Source organism: Oculina patagonica, chromosome 8, assembly GCF_052425735.1.
Source record: "Oculina patagonica isolate OP01 chromosome 8, crgOcupat, whole genome shotgun sequence".
Classification (NCBI taxonomy): Eukaryota; Metazoa; Cnidaria; class Anthozoa; order Scleractinia; family Oculinidae; genus Oculina; species Oculina patagonica.
In genome coordinates this window covers 21,905,197-21,931,595 of record NC_135765.1, presented here as the reverse complement: position 1 = coordinate 21,931,595, position 26,399 = coordinate 21,905,197, and the positions used below count along the sequence as shown (strand labels likewise).

Sequence of the window (26,399 nt, the reverse complement as noted above, 5' to 3'; positions counted from 1 at the left end):
TGACCTAATGGTCAGTGCGCAAGACTCTGAATCAAGCCGTTCAGGTGTGAGCCCAGACCAGTGTCATTACATGTATGTGGGGGGAGTGGGGAGGTTAAACCTGTGATGCAATTGTACTTCCATCTCATCCAGGTTGCTTAATCCTACTTAAACTTAGGTATGCTCTGGCCTGATGGGCAACTAGGCTTGCATGCAGACTTTGCCTTTTTGCATCAAGGGAGCAATTTTGAAGCACATTTATGGGAATTAACCCCTTATGGAAGGAGAAAACTGTCTCCAATAGGGTGTCTGTTTATTTATGGTGGTATACGGAGCTGACTTGTTTACAGTCATGTTAAGTTGACACAAGATTAGTCCCAAAATTGAACTCAAGTACATACACATACTGCAGATGTACAATGTACTGCCAGTGATATTCTCTAAAAAGAGCCACTGTCATATTGCATATGATACCATATTTTCTTGAGTAGACGCCAGACCCCGACTCAACGCGGGCTTCATTTAAATGCCGGTTCAAAACTGGAAACGTTTGATTAAGGTCCCAGTGTTTGTTCGAGGTCCAGGTTTTCCCGTTTATGAACTAAAACTTTTATACCCTTAACATTATTTTACTTGTTCTCATGTAGTGCATATAGTGTTTCAGTTATTTTTATCATCAAAAAATCACGGGGCCAAGAGGAAAACAAATGGGTGAAATGAATAAGGAAAACTACTCCTACCCAGTTTTGCTGCTACTGCTATTATCAGTAAATATAACCTGAGTATCAGGCCTTCCTAAGGGGAGGGGGGAGGGTAGGGAAAGAAAGAGGAGAGGAAGGCCTGACACAAACGCTTTGATTGGGTCATGTCGAACATCCAGATTCTGGATGTGACGCTGATTGGGTAATTCACAATGGGCCCTGACGTACGTCACACCACCGGAAATAAAAATTTCATAACGGCGTCTTCTATGAACTGATGTCCACGCGAACGAACAGTGAACGAAAACTTCGCTCGACGTTATTCAGCGTTATCTCAGTGTATTTATGGAAGGCGACGACTTCAAAACGGCTCGTGAAGGCGCTCTACAGTTTTTCCTGGCTTTAGAAGTAATAGAGGACAGAAATTATGCCTCGAAAGCTGCTTGTGAAACGGAAAGACGTCCTCGGAGTTTTAGCAAAATAAAGGTGACGGGCCTACGTTTGTGACATTTGTACCCTTGCCGTTCTGTGTTAAATTCGGTTTTTCGACGTAATTTGCTTCTCACTTCTTTCTGAGGGGGACTGTTTTATTTAGAGGCATTATGTATTTAATAGAGCCGTAAGATTGTGGCCAAGGAAATGTCTAGAGGTCATTGCATTAGTCTGCGCTGCGTGGTTTCCTGTTTGTTTCACACTTCTTTACCACATGTTTTGCTAGTTTGTTTTTGCTCAATTCTATTTGTAAGATATGCTTTAAACTCTCGAAATTTTCCCCGTGTAAGGACAAGATATATGTTCCGTGAAAACGTTGATTACTAGCATTGTATTGATGCCGGGATCGGCATTAATAAATATTGTTGCAAGATGTATTGTGTCTTATCAGTTATATCTTGGTGCGGCTTCGCAAGTGACAACCGGAAATGAATTTGATTGGTTGACGCTTATCACGCCGTGAGGGGGTGGAAAACTGGAATAAAAGCGTCTGTGTCAGGCTTTTCTTTCCGTTCGCGCTTCTACCCTTTCTCCCTTCCCCTTTAGAAAAGCCTGATACTCAGGCTACAGTAAATAGAGTGAAGGAAGTTCTCCCGGGGGGGGGGGGTACTCCCATAAATTTCGGATAGGGGTGTGCCGCCCAGGTTCTTAAACCCTGACCCTATTTAAGGATAAAGAAAGCGAAAATTGATACCCTTTTTAAGGCCCAAAACTGAAAAATGTCACCCTATTCAAGGGAAGAAGAAACGTTCCGTGACGACGCAAATAACGGCTAACCGCGCACAGCAAAACACAAATCTTTATAAAATCAAAATCGCTTTACTAACACTTGAACGGATGCCTTTTTACGTTTAGCTGGGCGTTTTTTTAGCTGATAGAATTTAGGTTCCCTATCTAAGGATCACACCGGGAACACATTGCCAAAAGGAGCAAAAAAGATACCCTATTTAAGGACTGAGAACCTCAAAAACCATACCCTATCGGGCGGCACATACCTATATAGCCCATATATGGGAGTACCCCCCCCCCCCCCGGGGAAGTTCTATACAGTGTTCAAATGGTTTTCTTATTTTAACAAACAGGAATACTGAATGCTGGCAGAAGCTGGATGTCTGAAGTGTTATCACCCACTAAAACACTTAGTTTTAAAAAGGTTTATTACCTGTATTGTAGTCAAGGAAGGTAAAACTGTATAAAGCTCAAGGAGCTAAATCCATTGATCACCTGCACCATATTGTTGACTTTAATTTTTCCGTATAAATTTTACATTATTTCATGTTTATAAAGCTTTTTTCAGAATAAACAGCTGAGATAGATTTTATGCCCATGGCGTGTATGATAGATTACAAGAATGAAAACAACAGTTAAGATCATTTCAATCCTTCGCAAACGGCAATAGCAACCTACATGTAAGCTTATATGCAGCTCTATTAATTCAAACATTGCAGACATTTTATCCTAACTATTCAATTACGTTTTTCTGGGTGTTACTAAACTGCGGATTTGCGGACCGCGGAACCTCCGGAACCTGCGGAACTTGCGGAACCTGCGGAACCCATAATTTTATGCTAATAAAAATAAAATAAAGAAAACTAAAAAAATATATAAATAAACTAAAAAATCTCTAACACTACTGGCAAATTCGTTTACGAGTATAAAGAAGAATTTGTTAAAAAACTAGAAATAATTGGCGCAATTTACCGCGGAATATGCGCGATCAACTGGACCGAGTCACATGACGCCGTTGCAAATTTCCCTTTCGTAAACGGTCGTTGCCATTTGAAACGGTCGATGCCATTTCTCAGAACGGTCGTTGCCATTTGAAACGGTCGATGCCATTTATACTTTCGATCAAATCGCATGAAAGGATCTTTCAAACTTCTTGAGAGTATCAGATGTTTGTTTAGAAATGTCAAGCGATTCCAAAAATTATTTTGGTTTTCTAGTTGACGAAATATCCGAGCTTCGGTATACCATAAGATCGCTATGTTCTCGACACTTGTAAAAAATTGGGCTCAGCCCGGAAGTAAGAAATATTGAAACAGAAAACTGAGGAAAACTTCACGCAAACGATGAATGAATGAATATCTCCATTTACTTTAGTAACCTAATGAGAATATTCTATGCCCGTTTAGAAATGCCAAGCGATTCTTAAAATTATTTTGGTTTCGAAGTGGACGAATTCTTCGAGCTTGTGCATACTATTAATCGCTACGTTCTCGACATTCGGCATGCCGGTATGCACAAGCTCGAAGAATTCGCCCTGAATTCGTCCACTTCGAAACCAAAATAATTTTAAGAATCGCTTGGCATTTCTAAACAGGCATAGAATATTCTCATTAGGTTACTAAAGTAAATGGAGATATTCATTCATTCATTCGTTTGCGTGAGGTTTTCTGCAGTTTTCTGTTTCAATATTTCTCACTTCCGGGCTGAGCCCAATTTTTTACATTAAAGTGTCGAGAACATAGCGATCTTATGGTATACCGAAGCTCGGATATTTCGTCAACTAGAAAACCAAAATAATTTTTGGAATCGCTTGACATTTCTAAACAAACATCTGATACTCTCAAGAAGTTTGAAAGATCCTTTCATGCGATTTGGTCCAAAGTATAAATGGCATCGACCGATTCAAATGGCAACGACCATTTACGAAAGGGAAATTTGCAACGGCGTCATGTGACTTGATATCACGTGACTCGGTCCAGTTGATCGCGCATATTCCGCGGTAAATTGCGCCAATTATTTCTAGTTTTTTAACAAATTCTTCTTTATACTCGTAAACGAATTTGCCAGTAGTGTTAGAGATTTTTTAGTTTATTTATATATTTTTTTAGTTTTCGTTATTTTATTTTTATTAGCATAAAATTATGGGTTCCGCAGGTTCCGCAAGTTCCGCAGGTTCCGGAGGTTCCGCGGTCCGCAAATCCTCAGTTTAGTAACACCCCGTTTTTCTCATCATACCATGTATTCAAACGTATGTAGTCCCTGAATCGCCGTTCCTCTTCGTTCTTCGAGGCTTCATCGATCGGTGCTTCGATTGGACAAGAAGACGGCAGCTTCGTTGTAGGCATACAGCGCCAAAACCTCATCGAATGAAATAAATATTGAAGTATTTGCATACAAACATTGCCCTTTAGACCGACGGCAAACGGCATTAAATTCTCACTATAAGACAGGATACCGCTAAATTGCAATGTCTCTTCGTTGCGGCTCTCTTCGGTTTCGCCACCGGGCAAACTAGACGAAGAATTTGTCGAAGAAAATATCTTTTATAACCCTGTTAATTCTCAGTATATTCTCTCTTGGAACACTCGAAGCTCGAAGCGACGATGCGCATATGACGTCATGATCCAACTCATGCGTAGATCCGCTTTTCGTTACAGTCGCTGGCTCACTTTAGACGTCCGTGTAATGGCGGACGGGTTTTCCACGATTTTCGGCAAGCTATTTCAAGGCTTATATCGCACGCAATGTTCTAAATTCTAGCGCGCTGGTTAAATATAGACTTATTGAACAAATTGACTTTAGAAAAAGACGAAAAAAAAAACAAAAATTTTGGTCATAGTAGCACTTTAATGACGTCTTATAGGGGGAAAGGGGGCTTTTGAAGCACCTCTCGGGTCCTGGAATGTTCAGAAAATCCCGGTTTGAATAGGGTTAACCCTCGGACGTACGAGCAAATTCATACCCCCACCTTCATGCAAGTGGAAGGGGGGTGGATGGAATCCCTCCCCGGAGTTAAGGCGCAGCGAAATTATTTTGCACTGAAAATGAAAGCCCGCAGCTTTCTCTACAAGTTGACATAATTTTAATTGCCTGTGACGTAATATAGCGTCACGTGACGTCATTAGAGCCGCCATCCTGGATCCGCCATCTTGTGATTTATAAATTGCAAAGTTAGGTATCTTGCAATTTATAAATTGCAAAGTTGGAAAGCTTGCAATTTATAAATCTCAAAGAAAGGTATTTTGCAATTTATAAATCGCAAAGTTATTTGAATGTGTTATTTATAAATTACAAGACGACGTATGTGACATTTGTTAAATAGCACAAAATATAGAGAAATAATGCCTAAATAATATTTTACACTTGGCGCCCCATAGATGACGTGTTTTCACAAAACTTGTGATTTCCGTTTATCTAACGTTGTTTTCTTTTTTTTAACATTTTAACATCAGTCTTATTTTACCATTAGAATTAATTTTAATTTATTTTACTTCGGCACTACAACGTGAAACTTGCGGCATAATGTCGTAAATGTAAAACATTTTTCACTCTATTTTTTTTTAAAAAAATGACTAATCCAACTTGTGGTATTTAATACAATATAACTGTTCTAATTTAGCCTGTTTTAAGCTGACCCCCTGTATTAAGCTGACACTAAAGCATCCCCCGACTGTACCCGCTTAATACAGGTTTCACTGAAGTAGGTAAACGGCCTTGCAACTGTGTTATCTATCTCTGATCAACTATCGCTTTTGTCCTGTAGTACCATGGAAGATGGACAGATCGGTACCGTAAAATTAGTGGACCGTTATCAGCGTGAGAGGCTTGTTGTACAGCTGTATGTATCTTGTATACACGTTTATGATACATTTTATTTCCAGAGTATTCTATTGATGAAATGAATGAAATAAGTAAGTAAGTAAGTAAGTTAGTAAGTAAGTAAGTAAGTAAGTAAGTAAGTAAGTAAGTAAAAATGTAAACTAGAAAATAAACTATGTACAACAATGAATATTATGTACATGATAATCTAATTTCATTTAAAATGCATGCAATAACTTAAAATGATTTAAAATTTGAACTCCATGAATGATTGCGTATAAATTTAATTATAAGCAATTATTGGATGAGGTTGAGCATGATATCGTGAATTATCAAAACCGAGGTCTGTGTTATAACACAGGATAAATGAACAGCTACTCAAAGTTTCAGCATTGTAGAGTAAATCCTTCTTTAAAAATGTGGACGTCCGAGGGTTTAGCAATTGCATTTTTTAGCCTGAAAAAAATTTCAAGGCTACAACGGGGGTTGAACCCATGACCTCCCCGATACTGGTGCGTTGCTCTACCAACAGCTGAGCTATAATAGTCCAGGAAAGTTAACACGATTTGATACCATAAGGTCAAAATGCTTGCAACAGAATTTTTATTATCAGGGACTTTTTCGTCAAGGACTCTAAATAAACATATTAAAAGTCAACAAAAATCAACCCAGGGGAAATACGAAAAAAATGCAAGTCTTTTACCTCTCTCTTATTTTGCCCTTAAGACGCCATGTTTTATGCAAATTAGCCTTAGAACGGATACGTTTTGCGACAAATTTCATTTTAAGTGGAATTAATCAAATACCTTGTTTTAAATGTTTTTTTTAAAAGGCAAGTTATGCTTTGGTTTGCTAATCGAAGATCCATACTACGAAATAATACTGTCACTATTACAAATTTTATAACTACTACGGTAACGAAGTTTTAAAATCATTTTTAGGGCACTTCGATATTACATCTGCAAAGTACAGTGCAAAAGCATAACTATATAGCCTTTAATCACGTTATAAGGTAGGATAAACACAAAAAAATTAAATAACAATTAATAAATGTTAGCACACGAAAAATTTAGCTCGCTCCCTTTTCGTATTGAAGCTGAGGATAGAGTAAAAGGTCGACACCGGTTTCGTTAATGGTATTAAAGTAGGGCATTACAAATGGGCCAATAAACAGAAATTTATTGTCTGTGGTGTTACAAATTGGTGGTCTACACACAGAAATGATCTACTTTGGCTGCATATGTCAACTTATGCAAAATATAATAAGTGGAAAGGCGCAAGCGAGAGCTTGCAGTGGTTATTTTTTCGTTTGACGCAGCGCTCAATAAAGTTCTTATTGCAGACGTGCTTCAATTTCTTCGCCCAATTTTTTCTATGCTACAAACTGAAAATTCAGGAGTGAGTAGATCTTGAGGAAGAGTTGTCGAGAAGCGTTTAGTGTCTCCAGCACAGTCAATCAGAAGTGGATTTTCGACAGTGGACACGCTGCCGCCCGAGGAAGCTGCACTGATAACGTGTCGCTCGTCTACTTATTCCAGTAGTTAATTACAGAAAACAAGAGAAACATCGGACAAGCTGCTGTCTGATGTCAAAATCGAGTCAAGGGCTTCATTAGAGGATGTTATGGCAAGACTAGAAAAAGAGAAGAAAAAAAAATGAAGTTTAGAGGCCTTGCGATATCGAAGATTTTGCTAAAGACGGATAAACGCACAAGGGCAGTTGAAGTGACATCCTTGCCTCTGACGTCGTCTGTAGGATAATTTGATTCTCTTCGGACAGATTATGACAAATGATGACCGACAAACCACCTGCACTGGAAACTGTCCTCTGAATTATCAGATGTAACTGCAAGGTGGACAATATCACGTCTCCATGCAGTTGCAGAAAGAACGTACTTGACTGTTCACCTGCCTGTGGAGAGTGTTGTGGAAGTGCTTGTTTCAGATAACCAGTTCCGGCAGATCCAAATAGCGATAACGTCGGTGACGGGGACGCAGTCAATGCTTTATGATTTAATTTTCACAGATGCGACGGAGCGTTTTTAAACGTGGCGGGGGGAGGGACGGGGAGGGAGTTGAGGCCGTTGTACACCAAGCCAAACGCCACACAAGCGCATATTGTCGATAGCAGCTTTTATAACTGAAATGGCCATCCTGCATAAATATGTTTATTTTCTCCATCTGCATAATTCTTCATATCATACTCAGCCTCATCCAATAATTGTTTTGTTATTCATTTAAAATATTTCCAGAGCTCCAAATGCAGAAAATGAATTTAATATGGTTTTCACAGAACGCAAAGTACACAAATACACAACAACGTTCGCTTTAAAATTTGACTTAAACTTCACAACTCGGTTACCTAGATTAAAATTCCCTGTCATTTGTAATTTTGATATTTAGCAGTTGCTTGAAGTGTCTAGTGAAGCCAATTCTGATGACACAAAGCGACTTTTTCGAGTACAGGTTTCCATCGTTCTTGCCAACTTCGACGTAGAATTTTCGTAAAACTGCGCCAAGTCCTCCACTGTGGCTGGTTCAGAAATTGTATTTTCTTGAAAATACGCTTTAAAAATCGTTTGGCTCGCCTTCGTTGCTTTTTTCCCCTTGTCTTCTAATAATTTGGTGATTTTCTGCTCGTCGAACTGCACAAATCTCGCCATTTTCCCAGTCGTTGTGCATCAGAGCAGTTGCCGTGTAACGTGGGAACGAGGTTGCGATCGGTTTATGCCGTGGGAACAAGGTTGCGATCGGTTTATGTCGTGGGAACAAGGTTGCGATCGGTTAATTTTTGATATTGGACAATTGACGTCATTTAAATGACGTCAATCGTCGTATAATAAGACCTTCTTCCCTTTGGTCCGCGCTAGCTGGTTAGCTGGAATTAACCGGGGATTGAAAGCCAATCAGAAACGGAGAAATATTTTGAATGAATAAAAATAATTATTATTACCTCCAGGGGAGGCTAGAGGGCTTCAGACTCCCCTGCCCTCTTCACTCCGTCGCTGTTTCAGTACAGTTAGAAAGGTACTGATAGATAATCAGGTTATGGTATATGATGGTCCTGTAACTGACCAGCAAGGGTTGGGAAATAACCATTTAAACACATTTTTGTTGAATATTTGTTGGAAAACGGTCCATGATGGTATTTAAATGACCACTTTACTTAACAGGTCTTTGTTTTTGCATGTTAAGTGTAACTAAAAGTGGTAAATGTCTTGATGGAACAGTTTACAATGACTAATTTGCATAAAAACATGGCAGTCATCAACACGTGGATTTTTTACGCATTTCCCATAAGTTGATTTTTGTTGACTTTTAGTATGTTAACATACATGCCTCAAAAGCAAACAATGTAAAAAGAAAAATTCTGTTGCAAGCATTTTGACCTCCTGGCATAACTTTACTGGACTATAAAGCCTTGATAGCTTGGGAGCAGGTCAATTGTGGGTCCTTATGCCCTGCATGTGGAGAAGATGAAAGACATATATGTATATGTGAACTATGTCTTTCATATATTCACTTTGACAACTACTCCACATGCTTATGGCTTCGTAAAAAGGTGATAGACCTTCACTAACTCCTATGTTCGTGACTTTCTTAAATTTTCCGATGTCTTTTGGATTTGGTTGTTTAACGTATTTTGTTTATTATTTGTTTATTATTAACAATTTTTCTGCAAAATCGCGCGGAATATTGCCGGATACTAGGCCGACGAGGCCGTAGGCCGAGTTGGCTAAAATCAGACTATATTCCGCAAGATTGAGCGGGAGAATTGTTTTATTATCCAACAAATTGTCAAAGAAACAAATTTTTTAGATAGAAAAACTGTTATTATGCAGCGCATTACAAGACTTCTGATGAATCTTCGCAACCTACGTATATCGCAGGATATCTGTTATGTACGGATGACAGATAACGTTAACATTTTGACCATATATGGACAGCGCGCGCATTTGTTGAATAATAAAGGACACTTTATGCTGCCAGCTGTATTATTAAGAAACGTTTTGAGTTGAGTAGAGCCCTAAGAATGCCGCCAGCAAATGTGTAGAGGTCATAGCTCTGCGTGGTTTCCCGGTAGTACATTTGGACGCCTCTTTACTGTATTTGTTTTTATATGTATTGGCCATTGCAACTATTTTGATTTATCGTGGCACATTAACATTTGCAAGTTGTGTTTTAAGTTCTCAAAATATTTGTTCTGGAAGGACAAGATCTTAAATTATCCGTAAAAATATTGATTATAAATGTTGTAATGTGTTGCTTCGTATTGCGGATGACACGTTTATTTCTGTCCAATTTAGCCAGAGGCTGCGTAGCTTTACTTCGACTGAAAAAGATATAACCTTGTTCTAAAGAGATCCCTTATCCATAATAAAATATTATCCTTATTCTTGAGCGAGTATAATCTTAATATTCCATCGCTAGGAAAAATATATTCCCTCTCTGGGTACCTTCGATCGACTTATCACATTCAGCGCACAGCACAATAATGACAGTGATCGACACTGGGCATGTTTCTAATATTATTTGTATAAATATGCTTAGAAATATCCCTGTACACATAAAAATAAAATTCAAAAGGCTTTTTTGAGTTTTCTCCTCCCGATATATATCAACTTGTAATATTTCGAGAACAATTTGCAATGTCAATTTCCAAAAAAATTATCCTTACGAAAGCAAGGAGGTTTATAGGTAAACTTGATTACATATTTCACGCTTATTCAAACAAAAACTTAAACTTTACAAGTATCAACCATGCCCAAATCCATTTTTTATAAAATATTCCAGCTGGCAAAAAAAGCGTTGACCTCTCTCCAGTATTGTAATTTTGGCGATCCCAGAATCCACACTAGATCCGATTACTGGCGAATCATTCGTTGACCTGCTCCCACGGTATAGGGGCTTCATAGCTCAGTTGGTAGAGCAACACACCGGTATCGAGGAGGTCATGTAGCTTTGAAATCTTTTTTCAGGTTAAAAATGCAGTTGCTTAATCTGCTAAAACACTACAAGGATCATTTTATTCATTTTATCATTTATCCGCTGTTCACATATGTCTTTCATTTATTCACTTTGTCAGAGCATTCTATTATTCAATTTTTTAGCTATTATAAGGTGAGTTAGTGCACTGGTCTCAGCATTGAGAGGTTCAGGGCATGGGTCACTGTGTTGAGCTTGAGCTCGCGCGTTTGGAGAGACCCTTTACCCACACAGTGCTTCCCTGCCCAGATAAAATATGGACAGGGTATTAGAGTAACCAAAATTATAAATACGGCTGCTTGAGTGACAAGTCATTTAGAAGACTTTATACCTCCTGGTGTCCTCGACGGCCATTGGCCGGATCGTGAAATTTGGTAAAATTCAACCATTCGCTCTAATACAAATATTGCAGCTACATCGCTAAAATACCAATACTTGTAAACAACAAGCCTTGGCCTTTTAAACTGGATGAACTGCATTGAACAACTTTGATTATCAAGAAAAAAACGAGGATCTAAAGTTTGGCTATTTTGGACGTTAATTAATTAACTTTATGTAGTAAAATATCAAAAGTGGCTCGTATCGCGGAGGTCATGGGTTCAAATTCTGTTGTAGCTTTGATTTTTTTTTAAAGGCTAAAATGCAATTGCTTAGACTGCTAACACACTGCGAGGATCATTTCATTCATTCATTATTTTTCCGCAGTTCACATATGTGTCTTTCATATATTCACTTTGTCAGAGTATTCTATTATTCAATTATTTAGCTATTATAAGGTGAGTTAGTGCACTGGTCTCAGCATTGAGAGGTTCTGGGCCTGGGTCACTGTGTTGTTGGCTGGGGACTCCTTTTTGTTGTGTCCTTAGGGGAGACCCTTTACCCACACAGTGCTTCCAATGCCCAGGTAGAATATTTGCAGGGTATTAATGTTACCAAAATTAGAAATACGTCCAGGAGTAGTAACTATACTCTAAGTCGCCTCATGCTATGCGAAGCGGAAAGCTACGGCTGCTTTAGTGACAGAGCAGACTTTATCTTTTTTTACAGCACTTTTATTTCCCTTTTCAAATTTTACATTTCAGTGGTGTAGGTGACTCGAAGTATAGAAGTTAAGTCTTGGTTTAAGGACCAATTAGTAGAGGCCTTTTACCAAGCTGGATTTGCAAGTACAGGGGAAACTAAGTACGAAGTTGGTCCATGTCCTACGGGAACGTTTGTCAATACCTCTGAAAGCGATCCAAGTAAGCTTCAGTGCACGGAATGTTTTGCGGGTAAGTCTCTTGATTGGTTTATTTCATATGATACTCAGGCCCCGTTTACACGGGTCCGGACAAATTTTTGCACGGACAAAAACTTGCACGGTTCCACCTTGCGTTTACACGGGACCGGCGGAACTGGACGAATTTTTGAACGGCTAAGTGTGCAAGTTTGGGACCTGAAAAAAGCAGGTCAACTTTTTGACCGGCACGGTTCCATATTTCGTACGGACTCGTGTAAACACCCGAACCGTGCAACTTTTTGCTCAGATAGCGTTGTTAAGGCCTGGAATCTAGTTATGTTTTGCCTGGTTGCCTATCGAAAATGAAACATTTTGTTCCATTTTGTTAAATTTAAGACAAAAGAAACAAATGCAGATATGAGGAGACGAGCGGCAGCAGCATGCATCGCTATTTTGGCCGGATTAGGCGGGCTTTTGCAGTACACGTTGCTGCAAATGGCTTTTGTTTCCGATCTTCTTCATCGATCGAGGCATCTTACACGTTTGAATTTCTTTGTGAGCATGTACAGCTTACGAAACAACCAACCGAGGAAAAAGTCACGGGCCAGAAAGCCAAAGCCAAAGTTTTTGTCTGCCGCCATGTTTGATTTGTCGCGTACTGCATCAGCTGCAACATGATTGGCTTAAAACATTAGCGATAACCAATCACAACAGAGACGTAAAAAAGCCATTCACATGCCGCGACTGGTCTAAAATTTGCACGGATCCGTGTAAACACCACTGCAATCTGTAACAGAATTTGCACGGATCCATGTAAACAGGCGGTCCAGGAACAAAATTCGTCCATGCAAAAATTTGTCCGGACCCGTGTAAACGGGGCCTCATAATCTCCATTTTTAGATGAAATTAGCAATGATTATAAGGGGCTTGGTTTGTTTTTTGAGCGAAAGTTTAAATTTGTGGTTCATGGACTCTTAACCAAAACAGTAAAACCTAACACTGATAACTTTAAGCTCACTGTTTTCAAAAACTCAAATGAAGTGCTTGTTTACACCACAAGATTTAAAAGTAAATGGTTTGAACCCAGGAGTATCAGTAGTTCGTATAGTGTGATCGTCCGGGTGAGAGTAGTTCTGAGAAGAACTGTTGTTGGTGACTGACGTTTCGACAACCTGAGCGGAAGTCATCTTCAGAGTCAAGTGAAAAGTTGTTGTCAGTCGATGATGTTATAAGTCTGGTCCGTTGAAGCTGATTGGTCAGTTAAGCCGTGATGTTATTGGCTGTAAGACTCGTGTAAAGTTTGTCATCAGTAATTGGTCAGTTTCGATCCGTCTATTGTTAGTCTAATTAAGTCGTTCTGTTCCGTCTATTGTTAGTCAAATTAAGTCGTTCTGTTGGCGGTTCGTTTGTCGCTTCTCTTTACGTCGTGAATAAGTCGTTTGTAAGGTGCCGGTAGTTGTTGACATCTGTTGATAGGCGTCTGTTCTAAGTTTGTGTACCAGCTTTCCAGAGTCAGTCGTTGAAAATAGTTAGTACTGTAGGTTAAGCATTCAGCAGAGTCCCAGTCGATTTTGTGTTTAGTAAGTCGGTGGTGTTCAGAAATGTGATTGTTGACATCACCATTTCTCGTCGCTCGTTTGTGTTCAGTCAGTCTCGTGGTCAAGTTTCTACCGGTCTCTCCGATGTAGGAGGCCTGGCAGTCGGAGCATTTGATCTTATAAATCGCTCCCTGTCTGTTGTTAGGTTCGTCCCTGTCTTTAACGTTGGTCAGTAAATGTCGTAACGTTGTTATAGGTTTGTGAGCTACACGGATATTGTAGGGTTGTAGGATCCTCGCAATAGTTTCAGAAGTGCCCTTGATGTAGGGTAAAGTCGCTGTAGTAACAGATGTCAGATTTCTGTCAGTTTCAGTAGTTCTGTGAGTGTTGCGTCTAATAAAGTCAGTATTGTAGTTGTTCTTGTGGAAAACGCGGTCAAGGTATTTGTTTTCGTCAGATAAACTGTCTGGTGTGTCACAAACTAGTTGCGCTCGTCTCGTCAAAGTCTTGATAGTCGTAGCTTTGTGGGAAGTCGGGTTGTACGATGTTTCGTCCAGTAATCTGTCGGTATGCGTCGGTTTTCTGTACACTGTAGTTCGTATTTTGTTGTTGTCGCGGCTTACCAGACAGTCAAGAAAAGGAAGTTTTCCGTTTTCTTCGATCTCCCTGGTAAACTGAATGTCGGCGTTCTGTTCGTTTAGGTGTTTGTGAAAGTCGTCGATTTCGTCTTTGTGTACGGCGGTAAAAGTATCGTCAACGTAGCGTAACCAGAGCGGTATCGTTTGTCGGCAAGTTGCAAGGGCGCGTTCCTTGATGTTTTGCATCACAATTTCTGCGACAACAACGGAAACCGGCGACCCCATGGCTGTTCCGTGCAACTGCTTGTAGTGTTTTCCGTTGTACTGAAAGTAAGTCGATGTAAGGCAGAGGTTCAGTAAGTCCATAATGTCTTCAGTCGGTAGCGGTAATGTAACAGTAGATTGTTGAATAGCGGTCTCGGTGCACTGTAGAGCCAATTGAAGTGGAATACTGGTGAACAGTGATTTCACATCAAAAGACACAAGTTTGTAGTCGTCAGGTATCTGTACAGTCTTGATGGCGTCAATAAAGTTCTCAGTAGATTGTAGTTTACGTCTGGATTCGTCTGTAAGAGGTTGCAGTATAGTCGTCAGGTATTTAGACAGTTGGTACGTAGGGGACCCACAGAACGAGACTATGGGTCGCATCGGTATACCCGGCTTGTGCAGTTTCGGTAGTCCGTAAAGTTTCGGTGGTTGCGGTACTGAGCACCGCAGTCGGTAGTAACGTTGATTGTCAAAAGCGTCGGTCTTTTTAAGCGTAAGTAGTTTGTTGTTCAGTTTACGTTGTAGTGCAGGCGTCGGGTCACGTTTAAGTACTTCGTAGGTTTGTTTGTCGTTAACAAGTGCGTCCATTTTGTCATAGTAATCAGTCTTGTCCATAACAACAGTAACGCGTCCTTTGTCGGCTGGTAGTATAACAATGTTGTCGTCGGTTTTCAGTCGTTTCAGTGCTTGTTGTTTGTCTTTAGTCAAGTTGCTGTTAGGTATGGAGGCTGACTGTATCGTGGAAGCAATTCTGCTTCTGATGTTATCCGTGGCTGGTTCCGATAAATCTCGCTGACGAGACAGAACCGCCTCAACACTAGATACAATAGTCTCGGTCGGTATACGTTTAGGTGTCACTGAGTGTTTCAGTCCGTATGAGAGTACTTGCGTCTCAGTTTTGTCTAAGGGACGGGAAGAAATATTCCTGACCCAGTTTTCGTCAGTTTTGTGTCGCTTTTTGTCTTTGTTGTGTTGAAGTCGTGTCAGTTTTTGTTTGTGTTCAGTGCGAACACGGTCTGTTGAACACGGTCTGTTGAACACGGTCTGTTGTCCGTTGAACACACAAGAGGCCATCCAGATCGTCAAATCCACCTGCAGACGACTGGTCAAAGCGCGGATAAACGACTGTCACAGAAGACTCAAATACTACAACAACAAACTACAACAACAACTTGACAAACTTAAACAACTGATACCGACTGACTTACTTGACACTATTACGACTATTGCCGACAGACGTGCCAACAAAACGACAGACCGTGTTCGCACTGAACACAAACAAAAACTGACACGACTTCAACTGACTTTATTAGACGCAACACTCACAGAACTACTGAAACTGACAGAAATCTGACATCTGTTACTACAGCGACTTTACCCTACATCAAGGGCACTTCTGAAACTATTGCGAGGATCCTACAACCCTACAATATCCGTGTAGCTCACAAACCTATAACAACGTTACGACATTTACTGACCAACGTTAAAGACAGGGACGAACCTAACAACAGACAGGGAGCGATTTATAAGATCAAATGCTCCGACTGCCAGGCCTCCTACATCGGAGAGACCGGTAGAAACTTGACCACGAGACTGACTGAACACAAACGAGCGACGAGAAATGGTGATGTCAACAATCACATTTCTGAACACCACCGACTTACTAAACACAAAATCGACTGGGACTCTGCTGAATGCTTAACCTACAGTACTAACTATTTTCAACGACTGACTCTGGAAAGCTGGTACACAAACTTAGAACAGACGCCTATCAACAGATGTCAACGACTACCGGCACCTTACAAACGACTTATTCACGACGTAAAGAGAAGCGACAAACGAACCGCCAACAGAACGACTTAATTTGACTAACAATAGACGGAACAGAACGACTTAATTAGACTAACAATAGACGGATCGAAACTGACCAATTACTGATGACAAACTTTACACGAGTCTTACAGCCAATAACATCACGGCTTAACTGACCAATCAGCTTCAACGGACCAGACTTATAACATCATCGACTGACAACAACTTTTCACTTGACTCTGAAGATGACTTCCGCTCAGGTTGTCGAAACGTCAGTCACCAACAACAGTTCTTCTCAGAACTACTCTCACCCGGACGATCACACTATACGAACTACAAGATTTAAAGTTAGTGAAAATTACTGCTACAGTCGAATCCCAATAACTCGAACCTTCAAGGGAAATCGAAAATGGTTCGAGTTATCGGGAGTTCGAGTTATCGTGAGTTGAAAACAAATGACCGGAAATAAGGAAAAAACGGTGTTTACTGATTTTCTATTAGACCAGTGTACATTTTAAACAAATTTAATTAGAGTATAGAGAAGCTAAAAGAAAACGGAACAATGTATTTCTAAATCACTGTATAAACCAGAACGTAACGTAAAACAAAGCGAATCAGCAGCGAACGTTGCAGGTTCCAAAGAGAACAACGCTATAGGCTACTGCTGCAGAGTTAATGCGATTTGCTTTTTCGAGAAATAATCAGTTAATTTGTCCTGGCGATAATCCTTAAACGTTTTCTAAGGTTGAATTTGAACGAATCGGTATCAACCTCCACAAACAAAGTAAACGTCTGTAGCACCTCAATGGCGTGGCACAGTTTGTGTTTTGAAGGCGTTTCGGGGACGGCTCTGACTCGTGTAATTTTTTATTTCAAAATATATTCAACGTTTGGACTACAGTACACTGTTTGTTTTGACTTGTCACATATACGTATTGCCGACAGACATGGTTCGAGTTATCGAGGGTAAAATTATATAGAAAATGACCTGAAGGGAAACGAAAGTTGGTTCGAATTAGCGGGAGTTTCGAGTTATCGAGGGTTCGAGTTGCATAGGGTAAAATTACAGTAAATGTATGACGGAAATCCAGGGGAAATCGACTTTTGTTCGAGTTAGCGAAGGTTCGAGTTATCGGAAGTCGACTGTAGTCATTAGGATTCTAGCCTACAAAATGTAAAGCTTACCTCGCCGAAACAGTAATTTGGAAAAAAATATGCGACTTGAGGGAAAATCGAAAATACCTTCACTCTCTTTACTTGCTGTCTTTTATTTGATTTGTTATAACCTGTAGCTGTTTTTTTTTTCTTTTTCTTTTATCTGTATTTCAGTATTGTTATTTTGTGTCTTAATTTTAATTTTCTTCCACGCCACGCCACTAATGCTATTTGGGAGTCGGGAATATTTTCTTTGTCAACATTTGTTTTCTTGGCGTTGTTGTTGCTGATGATTGGTGCTCCAATTTAAACTAAAAGTAGGTTATAATTTCAACACTGTAGAGGGCAATGCTTGTTTTTTAAACATCTTTATAGGAGGCTTTTACTCGGACACCAAAGCATATGTTAACGAGAGCTGCCGTAGATGTCCCGATGGTACTTTTGTCCCCTATGATAAAGCGCCTGGAAAAAAGGCACAAGATTGCATTGCTTGTCCACAAGGTAAATACATAAATAAACGAACATATCCATTACTTGAGACGTATCAGAGGTTATTAGAGAATGGAATAGCGATCCTGCAAATTGCACATCCAATTAATCACATTCTTTCTTCGATCTTAGACAGTGTTTTCTTTTTACCTTCAAGTTACATGTACATTAATTTATATGTCACCACATGTTTGTATAAGAATTTTACCCTAGTTTAAATGTCATTTTCTTTCGTTTCCCCCATTGCTGTTACTGTTTACTATCCTGAGAATGAATGGATAGCTTACTTATTCACTTACGAATTTTGATTACAAATTTGCGACAATAGATGCTGGTGAACAAACGTGCAGTTTAAAATAAGATCGGGAATCCTTTCTGAGTAGCTTGTGGCACTGAACAGTAAATATCCCTCTCATTATGTTGTGCAAACTTTGACATATACCATACCTTTTTTATACATATCCCACTCGTCGTCAAACCCTATCCATCCCGCAGTATGCGGGATGTTTTCTTCATTTAAACCCGGTTTATTCAGTAGTGACCTTAAGAGTATGCTATAGCTGAGTGATACAGTGTCCAATCGGGAAAGCTTTGAAATTCTCCATATAACTCACATTGAGGCAGAGTTGGTAGATTGGACGGTAACGCGGGAATGTACACCGTGTAAAAGTTGCAGGCCATAGAATCAAAACATTACAGTTTTCTAGGTATAGAAATTGCCAGATAGCAAGCTCATAACTGAAAAGAAAATTTCTGTATCATTTTATAGAACTCTGATCGGAAGAGAAGCCGGAAACCAATTCTATTTGTATTTAGTAGAATTCTACTAGTATTCTAATTCAAACGCCACAATGTAATGGACTGAGCTATCTTACACTATCAGCTATTATAGTTTACCACTCAATTTTCTCTGATTTTGATTTAATTTAATTGATCGCGTGACTCGTGGAGCGACACTATCACTCTATTTTTAATTAGTGTGAAGTGACCTGAGTCGACTTCCAAATGGCGACGTTTTCTCCTTTTTCTAGAGTTTCCAAGGAGGGTTTAGAAATATATTGAAAAAAATATTCACCGAAGGTGAGGTGAACATTGGTAAATATTTACCGAGACGAATTCGAGGTAAATTTTCATCATTGTTCACAGCGCCTGAGGGGAATAATTGTTTAAGTATAATTTTCAGAGGTGAATATCAAGAACAAGAAAATCAATAACTAAAACACGAAAGCAAAAATAACACAAATGCTTGCTTGTTTACGTGTCACCCAGTTTAATTCATCAATTGTGAATCAAAATTTACACTTTAGTTTAGGTACCTTCAATCGTCGGTGACTTCTAAGAAATTGAGCGGATTCACTGAAGGAACAAAGCTCAAAATAAACTACGATCTTCGATGAACAGATAATGTCCAAGGGCAAATATCATTACTTATTTTTAAGCCAAATGAAGGTTACTGTGTTTATTATCCTTCAAATATTTCTTAAACTTTGAAACGTCAAAGTAATTATGTTGGCATTCGACATATTGTTAGTCTGTTCAAAATGTCCAGTTTTATTCAATTTAACAATTTACGCGGCATGAAAACTAAACGCGCAAACGTAACTCGCAAAGTTCGAAATTGGACTGAGGACTATCACTTGTTGATATCACCTGTTATTGTATGGCCGTGTCTCACAACGACTGTGAACTACCGAATTAACAAATTAACAAAATCGATATAAACCGAATTAACAAAATCGATATCGACCACGGTCGAGATTTTTCCATCTAGACCGGTTATATTTGATTTATATCTGATTTCGGCTGAAAATACCAAAAGGAAGAGCCAAAAACTTTGCCAAGAATAAAAAGTAAAGAAAACGAGTAAACTTTGGCAAATTTAACTTTTTCGAAAAATCAGGATGTCGCATTCTTATATTCACCTCTTGAAATTGTACCAATTGTTGATAATTCAATTCTCGAGAACACGTTTGATTAAGGACATTCACCGTTACGCAAGACTCAAGACTGTTGAACTTTTGATTGAACTTTGCTTTTACAAAGCTTCCAGTCTCAAATGATACTTCACTCCGCACGCGATTACGCTAAGGCGTGAAGTTTAAGACTATTTAAAATATAGAACCACACTTGGAAATGATTTTTAAAAAAATGTAGTTAGAATTCTACTAAAACGATTAGATTATTCGGCTTATCAACTACTTTCCCATAGATATCTTGTTTCAGCATTTAATTGTTAAATAGAATTACTCGATGTGAGTAACATCTCATAATGACGCAGATGCACAGCATTTAATCCTCATTTACCACTTATAAGTTTTCAACGTCTTTAAACTACTTCTTGATATGGCAGCGTTCAATGATCCAACCAACCAAATCAAAAACGCAGTTACTTTTGATTAAGATACGAAACACCAAGCAAACATGTGTTTATTTACTATGTAATATTTTGTCAGGGATTTACCTAGGTTTCCAAATACTAACGAGAATCTTGGTCAAATGCTGTCTAGGTTTCCTAACGTTGAATGGAATAATAACGGTGCTAGATTTGGTGACATCAACATATATGTACTGATCAATGACTTTTTTGCGCCTGATGCTATGGCTTTATGTTGTGTAAAAAATATTACATTTTTTTTCCATCCCTATTAAAGGAACAAATACTAGCACTTTTGCTGGATATAGAGCCTGCAAATGCCTTACCGGGTTCTACCGTCATCATCTTTTTGAAGGTTGCAAACAATGTGATCAACCTGGACTAAAATGTGTGGACGACTATGCTACTCTTGAGCCTGGTTACTGGTGGAATTGGAGAAACAAAACACATAAACTGTTGTATACAAATTACAACATAAATCTCGTAAATATCACTCCTGTTTTTGGCACGAATTCTTCGTATGGCATGAATTCGTCCGGTAATAACGCCGTCATTGAGTACCCTTACGACCTGCCTAAGCCACATAAATGCCCAAGAAAGGAATCGTGCAAGGGAGGTCTGAATTCTGAATGTGATGATGGCTATGAAGGTCCCTTATGCGAAGTGTGCAGTGCTGGGTACTATAAACAATTACAAACATGCAAAGAATGTCCAACGAAAAAGTGGATGGCTGTCCAGCTGTCAATTGTAGCGGCAGTGATTTTAATAATTATTGCTCTTGTAGTGTGGACGAGCAAAAAGACAACCAAGAAGAGTACTGGACGCTCGACGGTGGATATCATCCTTGGAAGGCTTAAGATCATGATTGGCTTTTACCAAGTAACGTTTGGAATTCTGGAAGCCTTTGCCTACATTAAATGGCCAAAATCACTCGCACTTATTGGGGAATATTCTGAAATGTTACAGCTGAACATTCTCCAGATTGCACCTATTCACTGCATATTTCCTGTTTTAAAAGTCGACGCATTCGGAAGCTTGTTCGCCATTCTCGCAATTAATGCTGGCGTCATCATAATTTCTCTTGTTGTTTACGGGATAAGAAAGTTTTTCCTGATACGGGGCGTTTTAGATGACAGAGCTATAGCGGCGAAATCTTCGCAAGCAAAAGAACTAATCTACAGAAACTTGTTTTTCGTCCTTTTCGTCACATACCTTAGCACCTGCTCCAAGACAGCAAACGTGCTCCCCCTGGCTTGCCGTGAACTTTGCGACGACGAAAACGTCAAAGATTGTCCAAAGTTCCTAAAAGCAGATTACAACATAAGATGCCAAGGTTTAGAGTACAATAGTATGGTTGTTGTGGCATATTGTGCTGTTTTCTATATAATCCTTCTTCCAACGGCATCGATGGTAGTTCTTCGGGAACAAAGAAAGGTGTCTGGTGAAAGCCAAGCAGAGAACGAAACATCTGATGCACAAGAACAAAGCACGGAAGTTGTTATAGGATTACGGTTCCTCTTTGAGCATTATAAATCTCGTTCCTGGTATTGGGAATTGGTCGAGACTGTTCGGAAGGTTGTGTTGACATCCGGTTTGATCCTCGTGGGAGGAGAAAGCAGGGCCTATATCGGATTAGCGTGTGTTATGTCAGGTCTCTATGGAATGTTCTTTGCCTATGTCAAGCCCATGGTGGATCCGTTCGAGAACAAGTTAATGCTAACATCCCTCGCTGTCACGTTTGTTAATCTGGGGATAGGCGCTGTGAGTAAGATTCCCAAAGAAAACATTCCTGCCTCGATCGATTCATACGTGGACAGCATCGCGTTTAACATATTTGTGATTGTAGCAAACTCTTTAGTGGTTGGATTTTTGGTGGGTAAGTGTCGTGGTTTTGAGATATTTAAAAAGTATCCTTTGTTGTTGTTGTTGTTGTTTTTGTTTTTTTGTTTGTTTTTTTAAAGACCAGTATTTTTTGTGGGGATTTATTTAATGATAATGTTCTGCAAGGACGGACCCGCAAAGATTTTATGAGCAGAAAAAGGACGTGCTTTTGCAAAATGGTTTTAGTTGCGAGGCTAATATTAATAACATGTGATAACTGACCATCGGACAATGATAAGATATTTCTGGGGAGATCTTTAAAGCCAAGCAAGTGGTGGTAGCGCCAGTTGTGGCAAATATCAATAGAAAGCCCTTCATACAAAATTACTTCACCCTATTTAGACTGGGCTCTTTTAATTTGGATCTTTTCAGACTCCCCTCCGTAACTTCCAGAATATTAAAGCAAACACAATGAAATTTAGAGGATATATAGTATGTCCAAAAAAATATATCTTTTGGTATACGTCACGTGGGATGATGACGTCACGTCACGTGACCATTACATCATAATGTCGAAAACAGCCGCCATCTTGGATTTGCCATCTTGGATTTCAAATTTTTTCCAATATGTCAGAAAACCGCCCAAAATTACTGCAAAGTAGTCAAAATCAATAAAACTGTGCTCCAATTCCGTAAAATAGTGAAAATAATTACATTGAAATTATTTTTTATTAATAGAAACACGAAAATTACAAATTTGGGAAAACGGGCCTGTCAAAATGCCGTTGCCATGGTGACGTTAAGTTCCTGACACAACAATCTATCCTACCAGATAAATTTTAGATAAACTCGCAAAGTTTGGCAGCGTTTGGTTAAATCTTGAAAAAGTTATAAGCGTCCAAATTCAGCGCGGGCACTTTCCGCCCACCCCCCGGTCTGGATAGGGTTAAACTTAAGGTGTGTGGCCCTTGGTCCGGACGAAAAAGACGCGAACGTGTATTTCTCAGCTTAGAAGAAGAACGGTGAGCTGAAATTTGTCCTGTAAGTTTACGTGACATCCAGCTAACATGCGACAAGAAAACAGCTTCTGTGCGCACTCAATTACCCTGTAATATCGACAACGGTGGTTCGGCTTGACGGCCCTTGGCCCGGACAGCACGCAACATTTACGCAACAGTTGTTGCGCAACAAATTTAGGGAAGAGAGCTTTTTTTTCGTCTCGTTAACAATATAAAGTGAATATAAACTACGGCGCTTATTATCCTGATAAGCGTGATTTGAAGCTTGAATAAAGTTTGAATTAAAACTCCTCGTTTTAGTTTTATTGTTCTAAAATGAAGTTTATCATGCCTTAGAACTCAAACGAAAGGTGTAACTTTTGTCAGCCTCCTTTTCTTTCAGTATTAATTAGCTTGTCACCTTCAAAAGTTTTTAAGTTATTTTTTGTTGCCGTCAGTTCCCGGACCAAGAACCTAGTCAGCAAAATTACTTGGAAATTGCAATTCGTTACTTTGGAAGGAAACTGAAGCGGTCAATCAATTTGTTTTGCATTAGTCGAAAGAATATTTCCTATAAATCATTTATACCAAAAATTCCCTTTTTTAGCGCTGTCATTTCGGACATACAGGAATGAAAAGAAAACCAATTAATTTGAGGCGCCATGAACAAATAAACATCGCGAAAACAAACTTCACCTACCTTCACGTTGACTTGAAATTCTCGACTTCACCGCCGGCAGGAAAGCCTTCGAGCGAGGTTAAGACAGCTAACAGATCAAGAAATCTTTGGAAATGTTCGGCTTTAGTAAAAGATCGTTTCCTATCAGAAAAATACACGATGAACAGAAAGTGTCCGGACCAAGGGCTGTCCGGATTTCGGGCCACATACTGAACGTGTTCTTGTTATTATTAATTAAGTTTGCTTTCATTCCATTACATAATTTCAGCTTTATTTTTTTAACAAATGAGAAAAAACCTATACGTTGTAGTTCAAGCTTCAAAACACAGAACATCCTTTATTTTCAAGAATGTCATGGACCCAAAGCAGAGTGCATAGACTAACAACGCAGTCAGAAGGAATGCAATTTAATTACCTAATAAGCACTCAAAATGGTTTTTACTTGAGCAATTGAGGGAGTGTAAAATTGATCTAACCCAATCTTATGACACAACTTCTTTGATTTGACGTAAAATTTTCAAAGCTTTGATAGCTTATCAAATGAATTTATGACACTTAATCCTCAGACGTACAAGGGGGTGTGGATGCCGCCTCCCTACTCCCTCCATGCGATTTTTTCGAGATTGACTTAATAATAACTTTCAGTATAGCTGTTCATTTAACTCTTACGGCAATTTTGATATGCCAACTAAAACGGACGTCATAATTACAAGCAGGTCTGGCCAAAAGTCGTCAATATTAACATTTTTCTTTATTTCTTCCATTTTTTGCTTAATTTTACATTCTACAAGCCCTCTGGCTTGATTTTGCATCAAACGCTGTGATTTTCTGGCTTTCTAAGAAAATGATGAAATCCAAGAGGGCGGATTCAAGATGGTGGCTCTTTATATGACATCGGGTGACGGCATATGACGACACTGCCAACAAAAAATGTCATCGTGTAGAGTAAGCTAAGGACTTTCTACTCAGTGCAAAATAATTTAGATGCGCCATAATCGAAAGAAACTCCTGGGGAGGAGTACAACCCCCCCCCCCCCCCCCCCCTTGTACCACGGTGGGGGTATGAATTGGCTTATACACCAGAGAGTTAAATAAGAAACTTTAAGTTTGGTTCCTTTTGTACCACAAAGCTGACTATCTAGATTTTGTGTTAAAAATCCATGTCACAAAAAACAAATAATTAAATTCAGATTTGGAAAACATAATCGAAAAAAAGAAACAAAGAAACCGCTAGACATAACAAGACACCGGAAAATTTGCAAATTTACTCTCTCTGTCCTGTGCATTAAACACAGAAGACGGATTTTTTGTCATTATCACAACAGTACAAGAATAGAATTCTTCAATAAAATTAATGCTATCTTTCGACGTTTAGTAGGTAGACTACGCTTCTTAAAATTCTGTTTCGCACCAAGAACTTAGATTCATTCATTTGTACGATTAGCGCTGCTTTTTATGATTCTATGTTTATTTTTAGCCGTCAATCCATTCCATATCACTTGCTTAATAGCTAATAAAATGTAGTTAAGTACTTATATCATGTACATGTACTAAATAAACTGATGATGTTGTTGTTGAGTACTGGCCCATTATTAATAAACTATTCAATCAATCGATCAATCAACTCAAGATTGATTGGTTGATTAATTGATTGATTGTTTGATTGATTGATTGATTGATTGATTGATTGATTGATTGATTGATTGATTGATTGATTGGTAGATTAATTCGTTTGTTCGTTCATTCACCCATTCTTTTATATTCCTATGCTTCTTTCTTCTCTGCAGTTCGGTACCTTGCACTCATCTATAACTTCTTAAAAGAATGGCGAAAAAATCCACAATGTTCCTGTTCTTGTTGTTTGGCCATTCTACTGCCTCTGAATGAAATGCAGGGCGAAATACGTGGATTGACAGGGAAGAGTATTCTAAGGTGGCAACTGCAAAGTGGCAAAATGGACAAGCCGTCGGTTTCAAGCACTTTTAAAGACACCGGAGCCCTTGAATTTAGCCTTGATGAAACCGACGAAGCTGGCAGAAAGGAAACACAGACTTGTGGCGATGAAGATAATACTAGCAGTGAGGAAAACAAGCAATCAAAAGTGGAAGCTAGCACAGATTACCCTGAGAGTGACGTAATCATTGCGAACATCATGGTTCATGAGCCGCCAAAGGTGGTATATGACACCTACATTTGAGTAGTGTTGAAATGGTTAAAACCATATGAGTAGCATAATAATGCTGTTAGTGAGATCGAGGGCCTCTCTGATATTACTTTTCCGTTGTCAGGCATTTAGTTTGTTAGCTTGTATTTGGTAGTGTTTTTGTCCATATATATAATGCTTTGGACAAAGGTATGCTCTAAAGTGCTTCTTAGTTGGACCGCTAAAAATGATAGTAGGATACACTGTTTAATTTATTCCTAGGAATTAAGTAGTGTTTGTAATCACTCAGTAAGAAAATACTAACTACAAGTAAGTGTATCAATTGAAATGAGAACGGTGCTTTAAATAAGTACTAAAAGATGCTAGCGAATAAAACGTCAATAAACGAAGAAAAAAGCTAAGGGTGGGGTGGGTGGGAAAGGAAAACTAGCAACCGATCTTACTGGCGAGTTGAGCAATCTGAGATATGGTTATAGCTACGCAGCTATTACAAACTCGCACAGGGTGCTAGAGGATTGTTACCTATCTGGTAATTATCAATCATCACCTTAATCACCACTTGTAATAAGAAGATATGACAGGTTTTCAGTTTATTAATCA

General features: G+C 39.1%; 2 protein-coding genes across 2 annotated transcripts in view; both read left to right on the top strand.

The window, feature by feature from the left end:
- Positions 1-11,928, top strand: part of LOC144662724 (uncharacterized) — a 107,897-nt gene extending 95,969 nt beyond the window's left edge. Inside the window, exons 16-17 of the mRNA XM_078523602.1 lie at positions 5,665-5,739; positions 11,788-11,928. Of these exons, the coding sequence (XP_078379728.1) occupies positions 5,665-5,739; positions 11,788-11,818 (106 nt within the window). The 3' untranslated portion in view covers positions 11,819-11,928. The remainder of the gene's footprint in view (positions 1-5,664; positions 5,740-11,787) is intronic.
- An 8,596-nt stretch (positions 11,929-20,524) lies between these two features.
- Positions 20,525-26,154, top strand: LOC144662718 (uncharacterized). Its single transcript, XM_078523593.1, has 2 exons — positions 20,525-22,013; positions 25,423-26,154. Exons 1-2 carry the CDS (start codon positions 20,663-20,665, stop codon positions 25,830-25,832), a joined length of 1,761 nt encoding a protein of 586 aa, XP_078379719.1. The 5' UTR covers positions 20,525-20,662; the 3' UTR covers positions 25,833-26,154.
- The last annotated feature ends 245 nt before the right edge of the window (positions 26,155-26,399 follow it).

Coding starts and splice junctions, on each gene's coding strand:
- LOC144662718 (XM_078523593.1), top strand. CDS start 20,663: ATGAATTCGTCCGGTAATAACGCCGTCATTGAGTACCCTTACGACCTG. Junction 22,014..25,422: donor AGTGGTTGGATTTTTGGTGG/GTAAGTGTCGTG, acceptor TCTTCTCTGCAG/TTCGGTACCTTGCACTCATC.